The sequence below is a fragment of the Anser brachyrhynchus genome (assembly GCF_964034855.1).
Source record: "Anser brachyrhynchus genome assembly, chromosome: 16".
NCBI classification, from domain to species: Eukaryota; Metazoa; Chordata; class Aves; order Anseriformes; family Anatidae; genus Anser; species Anser brachyrhynchus.
Genome location: NC_137734.1, coordinates 2,419,175 through 2,428,961, shown reverse-complemented (window position 1 = coordinate 2,428,961; position 9,787 = coordinate 2,419,175). Strand labels below are relative to the sequence as shown.

Genomic DNA, 9,787 nt, shown 5'->3' with positions numbered 1-9,787 from the left:
GGGCACCATGCCCTGGTGTTGCAGGAGAGCCCTAGGAAACCATGCCGAAGGGTTAAATGCCTCTGTGCTGCAGCAAAACCGGGTGAAGCAGCGTCTTATAAACAGTGCCTGCACCTGCCTCCATCGTCTGCACCTTGGCTGAGCAGGCGCGGTTTTAAATAAGTCATTTTCCTTGGAGCAGCCACACGATGGTGGCCGAGACGAGGAGCTGGAGCTCCAGAGCTGCCTGCGGGAGTGGGGCTATCCTCCCGAGGGCTTAAAGCCCACCCGGAGATGTTCCAGCTGTGTTTGCAGGAGCAGGGCTGGTTGCACACCTCCGTCCTCTGGTGGGGCAGCGCGGAGAGAGCAGAGCAGCCGGCACTGCCCCAGCTCGGGCGGGTGGATGGACGGACGGACGGACGGATGGATGGGTGGGTGGGTGGATGGATGGGTGGATGGATGGATGGATGGATGAATGGATGGACGGATGGATGGATGGGTGGACAGATGGTTGGATGGGTGGACGGACGGACGGATGGACAGATGGATGGATGCGCACGCATTTATTGATAAATACACCGGACACACGCTACAAGAAAATCAAGCGGAGCCACGACTGGACACAAACTGCAAACCTTCATGTGGGCGTGGGGAGCGGCAGGGACCTCCCTCCCTACTGGCTGAACGGAGATGTGAACCTGGGGTGATGCCTTCACTGCCACGGGGCTTCTCAAGACATGGCCAAGCTCCGGCAACGAATCCTCCCCACCTCGTTGCCTTTTCCCTTGGCCACCTCCCTGTGTCCTCACCGAGAGGGGCCACGGGCAGTTTTTTGGGGGGGACCTGCCTTCCTCCGAGCCCTGGTGGAGGGCGAGAGAGGAGGAAGGAGCCACTCGGCAAGAGCTGGCGTGGAGGGGGCTTTGCAGGAAGGGTGGTGGGAAGGGGCCTCAGGAGAGGGAGTTGAGCAGGCGCCTGTAGATGAAGCCCAGCTTCTCCCGCAGCGCCAGGAAGGTGGGCCGCTCCTCCGTGTTGCCGCTCCAGCACTCCAGCATGATGCTGTAGATTTCGGGGGGGCAGGAGCTGGGCCGGGGGAGGCGGTAGCCCCTGGTGATTTGCCGTACAGTTTCTTGGTTCGTCATTCCTGCAAGGAAGGAGAAGATTCCCCTCACTCTATTGTCACCAGAGGACACCCCGATGGTGTGTCCTGACCTGCAACGGGCTAAGGTGTCAAGCAGTGCTGCTACAAAATGGCATCAGCCACAGGCTTAGCATGGGATGGATCATCCAGCCCACGGCACCTTCCAGCCCCCTGGGTCGTGCACCCCCTCTGCCAGCACCGAAAACCCCTCTAAGCAATCCCCAAAGTGAACAATCTCATAAGCCAGGAGGTGTTTCCAGCTCCACTGTGGAAGAAAAAGCTGCTCGGAGTGCAGACGGAGCGGTGCTGGAGGGGCCCACCAGCCCTACCTTCGTAGGGGATCTGCCCGTAGGTGAAGACTTCGTAGAGCAGGATCCCGTAGGACCAGACGTCGGACTTGAGGGAGTAGGTGCGGTAGTTGGCTGCCTCCGGGGCCGTCCACTTCACCGGGATTTTGGTGCTGCTGCTGGTGGAGTAGATGTCATCCTGGAAAGGAACGGGAGAAGGGTTTTGAGGGACTGAATGAGGAATGCAGCCGCTGCTTTTGGGGTCTTGCTGGGCTTGTGGTTTAGGGAAGGGGCAGCAGAGGCTGGCTGCAGCCTGGGGCAGCTCGGTGGCCTGCAGATCCTGCTGACTGACCTTGAGGAGCCGGGCCAGCCCAAAATCGGCGATTTTGCAGGTAAGTTCCTCTCCCACCAGGATGTTTCTGGCCGCCAAGTCCCGGTGGACAATGTGCTTCTCCTCCAGGTACCTCATCCCATCCGCCACTTGGCAGGCGATGTTGAGCAGGTGGGAGGTGCCCAGGGACTTCCCTTCAGGACCTGTTAACCCAAATGACCCAGGCATTTGGGGCAATCTAGCCACATCTATTTTTGGGGTCCTGGTTTGGGAGAAGACCCTGCACTGGCAGTATGGGACCCGTTATTCCAGGGGGAGGTGAAGAACCTTAAATCTGAGGTCCCATCTAACCAGAGGTAACCGTCCAACCCAACCACTCCCAGCGCAAGTGGCATTGCCCAAAAACAACCGAGGGTTTTCTGCGTGCTGGTGGGACACCAAAGGGATGACACCAGACCGTGTCTTCCAGTCTTGGGGTCACCCAGGACCTCCTCCACCAAGCACCTAAGGATTGCTCTGCGTTACAGCCGACAACAGGACAAAGACAGAGCTTGTTCTCTCTTAGGGTCCTCACTCGGGTTTGTAGGGCCACCTGGAGCCCTTCTGGCCCAGAGGCCCGCTCCCCACGCTGCCACCAGCGGCACTCACTGTTGAGGTAGCTGTGGAGGTTGCCTTTCCGCATGAGCTCGGTTATGATGTACACGGGCTCATCCAGCGAGCAGACGGCGTGCAGCTGGATCAGCTTCTCGTGCCTCAAGCGCTTCAGGTTCTGGATCTCCTTGGTGAAGTCTTCTGCCTTCATGTCAGCTGGGGGAGGGGAAGCCGGTGCGGCCATCATGAGCCACTTTCTCACCCAGACACTGGGTGCTCAGCACCACTAATTTGGGATGAGGACCTTCCCCCGCCTGCAGCCCACCCCTGTTTTCAGGGCTGATACCTGCCCACCCAGCACCTCCGATCCGAACACCCGTGAGATGTTTCCCACGGGGCTTTGGATCCCATTTTCAGCGTCATTTTTCCACTGGGACTTACCACAGACCCGTCTGAATTAACTTAGCTTAATTTGACTTATCAATTATCACAAGCCCACTGGACTGAGCCATTTTGTAGAGGCGCAGCCCACGCTTGGCTGGATCCACAGACCAGCGGCTACTTGCCAGCTCGGAAACAGAAGGGGGTGAACGTTGTGTCAGTGACCGAGAGACCCCGTAGACCACCACCGACGTCCTCTCCCCCACGCACCTTTGATGATCTTGATGGCCACCGGCACGGAGTTCCTCCACAGCCCTTCCCACACCTCTCCGAAGTAGCCCTCGCCCAGCTTCCTCCGCAGGGTGAACTCCCAGCGCGGGCGCTCCCAGCCGTCCCTCTCGGGGGGGGTCTGCGGAAGGGGCACGGCACGCTCGGACCCGCCGGGACCCGCGGCACGGCCAGCACCGGCTCTCGGTGCCGGTGGCAGCGCCCCGGGCACGGTGCAATAGTGGCCAAGTGCTCCCTGGGGGCACAGAGCGCGGGGCAGCCTCTGCAGGGGGCACGGCGTGCACGGGGACGGCGTAAATATCAGGAATTTGAGGTGTTCAAATCCCCCTCATCACCCCCCGAAGTGGCTTTTCTCTCTGTCCACCGCTAAATAAAAGTGACTAAATGAATATCGTTGCACGCGACGGCTGATCGAGACTTCAGGTCATTAAGCATTTATTTTATCTTTCTATCTCACTCTCGAATTATTCACGTGTTTAATTGTTATTTCTTAGCCACAATTGGTGAATGTATTTCTAATCAGGAAGTGAGCTGGTAATTTGGGATTGGGATCGCAGTTGGATTTATGAGTGCCACTGTAATTGGCATGAAAACCATGTAAAAGCAATATGGTTTTATTATATTCTCAAAAAACTTGGAAGCACAGCCATTTCCTGACTCAGTATCGAAGGGACTTGTAGCAACGTGGTTTCTAGTCTTTGTCATGGAGCAAACATTTCAGAAAAGCTTCTGCATTTTGGCTGGACAAAAAGCCAGGGTAGGGCAGCTATACATACACATAAATAACACCTTCACCCTTAACATGGCCAATAAAGTAAAGCTGACAGCTGTATTAATGGTGTGTCTAAATTTTTAGTTTAATAGAGTTCAGATCCCAAAGGGACAGGCATTATTTCTATTTTTCCTTATTTATTTCCTTTCCTTTCCTTTCCTTTCCTTTCCTTTCCTTTCCTTTCCTTTCCTTTCCTTTCCTTTCCTTTCCTTTCCTTTCCTTTCCTTTCCTTTCCTTTCCTTTCCTTTCCTTTCCTTTCCTTTCCTTTCCTTTCCTTTCCTTTCCTTTCCTTTCCTTTCCTTTCCTTTCCTTTCCTTTCCTTTCCTTTCCTTTCCTTTCCTTTCCTTTCCTTTCCTTTCCTTTCCTTTCCTTTCCTCTCTTCCCACCCTGGAAGTCTTCTAGGCAATTAGTAACTAAATAAGTCAAACCTGCCAGGCACCTGCCAGCAAAAAAAACCCCAGCAGACGTACCCAGCTCGGCCAAAAGGAGATAAAAAAATCCGGGGAAGGGGGCGGATGGCAGCGGCAGGAGCCGGTACGCACCGTGGGGCTGCAGGGCTGCAGCAAGGGGCTCTGGATGACCTTCCAGTTCTCGGTGTAGAAGGCGAGGAGCTCCTCCATGTCGGGGAAGGGGTGCCCCTTCTGGATGTACAGGCTGCCCCCGGGGCTCTTGCAGATGCGGAAATGGCTGACTTTGGCGTGGTTCCGCACTGTAGGGAGCCCAGGAGGGGGAAATCTCAGCTCCTGCCCGCGTCCCGCTGAACCCCTCCGCTCCCACTCCCAGGCTCTTGAGTTCCCCCTAAAGCAACCCAGCTCGCCCCAGAGCTTTGCGCCCCCTCCTTCCCCCAGCTCCCGGCTCAGCAGGCTCCTGGCAGCGGGTGGCTTTGGACCGGGGAGGCGACGCTTTGGCAGAGGAACTCATTCCCCATGCAAACGAGCAGCTCAGAGAGCACCTGAGTTCACCGAGGTCGATGAATCAGAAGCGGCTGTACCTGCGGAAGGCACGCCGCGGCGTGGGGATTTTGGGGACGTGGGGCTTGCCAGGAATTTCTGGGAGATGTTTGGTTTGGAGAGGAGCACAGGGGAGCAATGCTGCCTGGGCTGAACCTCCCAGGGAGCTGCCCAGGCCCTGGCAACCTGGAGTGGCAGCGTGCTTTTAGACAATCCTCGGATGACAAAAGCCACTGGAATGAAATTCCGGGAGTTAGGGCTGCAAAACTGTCATTAAACTGCGGTAAATTGTTCGTGGCTTTCGTACCCTTGGCAGGAGCAAGGCACTTTCCTTTGCCACGGTCATCCAGCACTCCACGCCTGCACCCATTAGCTCTCCCCCTGCCTTTAGGAAGCAGTTAGCTCCTTTCAACAAGAAACTTTAAACGTATTTCCACATTTTTCTGCCCCCGTGCTGGCTGAGCCGGGAGCTGCTCCCGGGAATGGCCTGGCTCCTTTCCCTGTGCTCATTTCCTCTGGGTAATTGCCCCAAAATTACCTGAGAGAGAGTACTCGCCCTTGTTGCTCTCGCTGTCCCGGACGAGGAAGGAGCCGTGCTGGTTGGGAGGTGAGAGGAGGAGCTGCTCGGCCTCGCTGCGGCTGATCTTGCTGAAATACCAGCTGGGGGGAGAGCAGAGGCCGGTCAGAGCCCGGCCAGGGCCCCCCCAGGGCCAAGGGCCTGGTCCCTGACCCCCAGGGCCAAGGACCGGGGCAGGATGCAGCGGGGTTATGCACGCACAGAGTTCACACAGCCAGGGCCGCAGCGGTCCCCAGAGCTCCAGCACCCTCACCCAGCCCCAGCTGAGCCAGGGGACGGGAGCAGCCCCCCCCCAACTTGCTCATCCCCTGAGCAGCCACCTCCCGAGTGGCACAGAGCCTGTAAACGCCTCTGCCCTCGTGCACCACGGCCAGCCTGCACCCGGGGCTGCTTCATTTCCTTGCTTTCATGGGTACTTATTGCATTTTAGCACAATTTCCTAAATTTCCTAACTTCAAACCATTTCCTTGTTGTTTTCGTTTGTTTGTTTGTTTTTATCTTCAGTGCTTGGCGGAAGGCATCTTTCACCCTCTCCAAGTAAAACGAATTTCCAGCTTATCCTCTGCGTGCACCAAGGCAGGGATATGGGCTGCGTTATCTTCCTTCCGAGCTCAGAAAACAGCAAAATTAGGAATTTCCGTCTCTTTTTGTGGGGCTGCGCCCACCTGCCCCGCCAGGGGAGCAGGAGCTCCCCGCAGCGCCTGACCTGCAGCTCACAAGGAGCTCTCAGAGCCCTCCAACCCCTGTCTCACCCGCGCAGACCTCTCCCGGCTGCAGCAGCGCGGTGGGACAGCAATGCTGAGCCAAGAGGGGGAGGACCCAGCCAACACCCCCCCCCAACCCCCCCCCCCCCCCCCCTTTCATGCCACGAAATCCCCCGGCAAGAAAAGGCAGGTTGGCAGCTCGGGCCCAACGCCCGCGTGACGCACGCGAGCCCGGGGAAGAGGCCGCTTCGTTCAGCCCGACGCGGCCGGGACGTGCAAAGCCCGAGGTTTCGTCATTAGCCGGGATCCCCGGCGTCTGGGAAGCCGTGCAGGAAATTATACGTGATGGCTTTACTGCAGCTGAACAAATTACCACCCAGCTGCGACCTGCGGCTCCGGGGAGTCTGTGCGCCCAGGGCTCGCTCCGGCTGCAGAGCCGCGCACGTCGGCTGCTCACCGGCCCCGTGGCATCCTCCTCGCCCCCATCCCCGGGATGGGATCCCGCAGACACCCACAGACCCACGGGCACAGACCCGTGCTCAGTCTCAACCTGCTGAACAGCTCTCTGCAACGGGAACGCAGCATGGAGCTGAACCCCAGGGTCTCGACAGCGTGGTCCTAAATCTCGCCCATTTGCCCCAAAGCGCAGGCAGGGTGGGGAGGGAGGGTCTTTCCCATCCCGCTGGCTGCAGGCCGTGCCCCTGCCCCTGCTTTCCTTTACCCCCAGCTGGGGGGGGCAGCGGGAGCCTGCACGGTGATGACCTCCGCCTGCATCCCCACCGCTCAGCACCACTCAGGACCCGGTGCAGGGCAGCAGCAGCCTCTCGGGGCGCTTTGCCTGGCGTGTCGGGACCGGGCTGTCTCGTGCAAGGACAAGCCCAGGTTTTCCCCAGCTGGGAGAGGGCTGGGAGGCTAACCCAGCTCCGTGCGGGTGGGAGAGGCAGCGGCAGAGAAGGAACCCCAGGTCCTGGGTGCGTGAGAACAGCCCAGGCACAGCTTGGTCTTAAAAAGCTTCAGGCTTCCCTGTTGGGTCTCAACCTGAACCACTTCTCCCCATGTTCCCGGGCTCTTTGGAGCCGGCGGGGCTCAGCCACAGCTCCTGGCAGCTTCCCCAGCTCCATCCCTCCCTGCTGCCTCCCCAGGAATGCAGGGAGAGAGGCAGAGGAGCTGGAGCAAGCGGTGACCCGCTCTTTGGGCACCGCAGCTACCCCCCATGCACATCTCCGCCTGGTCCACCCGGTCCCTTGCCAGGGTTTAACACCAGGGAAGGGAACCAGCACCGCTGCCCCTGCTGCGTCCCCACGCACCGAACACCTCCACCCCACTAACATCGCTCTCAGGAGCAGGAAAACCTCCTCGATGGGTCCCACGGCAGCCCTGTAAAAGCTGGGGACGAGGAGTTTGTGCTCCCGCTGCCTTTCCCCGCGGGGCCACCCTGCCACCCGCCACGGCCACGCGTCGGGGGTCTGAGCCCCGGGTACTTACGGCCGGTGAGCGGAGGAGCCCTGGCTGAGGTTGGCCACGTAGGCGGCGGGGACGTAGCCCATGGCCGGTTCCCCCAGCAGCCTCCGGGCTAAGACATACTCTCCTTCTTCTCTGAGGACACGCAGTTTGTCCCCTGCGCTTATGCTCAGTTCGTCCGCACTGCGGGCTGTGAAAGCGTATAAAGCGATAAAGAGAGAGGACTTTGGGATGAAGGAAACCGAGCTGGGCTCCGAGTGCAGCGAAACAGAATCGGAACCAAAGTACCCCAGCGAGCAGCTATCCGGGCCGGAGCGGGGCCACAGCTTGTTCCAGAAGGATGTCAAGAAGGTCAAACGCTTGCGGACAAACTGCTCCATCCCCGGAGGGGGACGTGGTGCCCGGCTGCCGCCGCTCTCCTTTTCCTATGTCCTTCGGGAAGCCGGAAGAAGGGGCGCGCTGGGGTTCATCCCGCCGGCCCCGGGCCCCGCGCGTGCCGGCAGCTCGCCACCTTCGTCCCGAGCCGCGTGTGCGTCTGGGCGCCCGGCGCCGCCAAGTTCCTATTTCTGAAAGTGAAACTGGTCGGGCTGGTGGGGTGGCTGCTGGGGTGGGTGCGCGGGCGGGACGCGGCTGCAGGCGGCAGCCCCGGCGCGCACCTGCGGGCACATCTGGCAGACCGGCACAGCTGGAGCTGCGGCGCGGCCGGGAAGGAGAAAGGCTTCTCCCTCCCTCTCTCTCTCTTTTTTTTTTTTTTTTCCTTTTTAATTATTATTTTAACGCCCGCTCTCACGCTCGTTGCTGGAGCGCAGCTCCCTGCTCTGTAAGCAGCTCTTGTGACGAAGTGGCAGGCTCCGGTTAATAGTCTCGGGCTGTGGGAGGGTGTTTTTGTTTTCTAGAGGAAAATAATTGCATCCACAAATGCGCGAGGGTTAAAAAGAATTTGGGAAATAACCTAGAAGAGACCTGAAGTGGTTTGGGTGGTTGATGGGGGAACGTTGTGGGGTTTTGCACACCGGAACCCTTCTCCCTTGGGTCTGCATTGGCCTCCAAGCATCACCCCGCTGAAGCATTCCCCTCTTCCCATTGATTTCCCTTTCTCATTACAAGGGATTTCCAAGGAATCCGCTTCCCAGACCCCTCAGGATCTTGCCCAGCCTGTGGCAGGGATGGGACCCCCCCAGCACCCGCTGGCCACCGTCGGCCACAGCGCCGGCATCAGCCCCAGGCACTCGCGTGCCCCCTGCAGCCGAGCCCTCACCCACAGCCTCGCGTGGCCGATTTGCACACCCGTGGTGCGAGCAGCCCCGCTCACAGCCGGACACAAACACACAGCAAAGCCCCTGCCAACCCCCAGCAGCCGCAGAAGGATGGATTTACACCTCACGTAGGGGTAGCACACTTGAAGCTGCCTGCAACGCGCTTCTCTGCTGAGAAATCCCAACTGCGGCCCCCCAGGTCGCCCCTGCGTGGGTTTTGTCACTTAAATGCTTCATCTAATTAGGGGGAGGTTTGTGCTCGGTGCGAGCTACTCCCCCAGGAACTCAGCTCCTGGCCCCGAGCCTGTTATTTTGATCCTCCCCTGCTGTAATTGCTGCAGATAGCTCGTTTTGGGTGTGCAGCTGGGTTTTCAAAGCAACTTGGAAAAAAAAAGAAACATTTATTGTAGTGGGTCCGAGCTGAGGACTGCTACTTCAGTCAGGCCCTGAAGCAGCCTCTTCCCAGGTGGGGCTGTGCCATACGACTTCGAAGTCTCCACCTGAATGGCTTTTGGGATTTTTCACGTTCTTGGTGGCACACAGACATTTAATTTCTCTGTGTATTTTTCCCACTTGAGAAAAACAGAGGATGGTGGACAAAAAGGGTCTGCAACTCCAGTGGCGGAAAAAGCAGCGGCCGTCCTCCCCTCTGCTGTCCTTCAGCAGCACTTCTGACGAGCCTGCTCCTCACGTCATGCTCCATGGGGAAGGAAATGGGCTGCCTGCTTATGCATTTAGAGATTATCTGATCAGATCGAGCACCAAACGTTTATGCCTTGCTGTTTTGAATGGGGACTTGGTAAACTTGTGGTTTGCAGAAGGAGACTGGAGTCTGATTTACCTTTATTGACCTCTGCCGGATTAGACTCTCTAGTGGTACGACCGATAGACGAGTGCAGCTGATTTATAACACACAAGGCTTTGGACCTTGATTTGCACCTAAATGAAAGAGTACTTCAAAATGACAAACATCCCTGAGGACTAAATACTGCCTCCGAGCCGAGCTCACCAGACATGCATAGCACACACTCATCACTGCAAACCTCCGTCTACACAGCACACGCACGCACGG

The 9,787-nt window shown here is 58.3% G+C and overlaps 1 protein-coding gene across 1 annotated transcript; it reads right to left on the bottom strand.

Annotated features, from left to right (window-relative positions):
- Positions 1-523: 523 nt before the first annotated feature.
- Positions 524-9,710, bottom strand: LOC308178853 (tyrosine-protein kinase Srms-like). The gene is made up of 8 exons (XM_080557999.1): positions 7,484-9,710; positions 5,256-5,377; positions 4,310-4,476; positions 2,978-3,116; positions 2,384-2,542; positions 1,757-1,938; positions 1,447-1,603; positions 524-1,120 (listed from the first exon to the last, which is right to left on the bottom strand). Exons 1-8 carry the CDS (start codon positions 7,837-7,839, stop codon positions 927-929), a joined length of 1,476 nt encoding a protein of 491 aa, XP_080414125.1. The 5' UTR covers positions 7,840-9,710; the 3' UTR covers positions 524-926.
- Between the last annotated feature and the right edge of the window lie 77 nt (positions 9,711-9,787).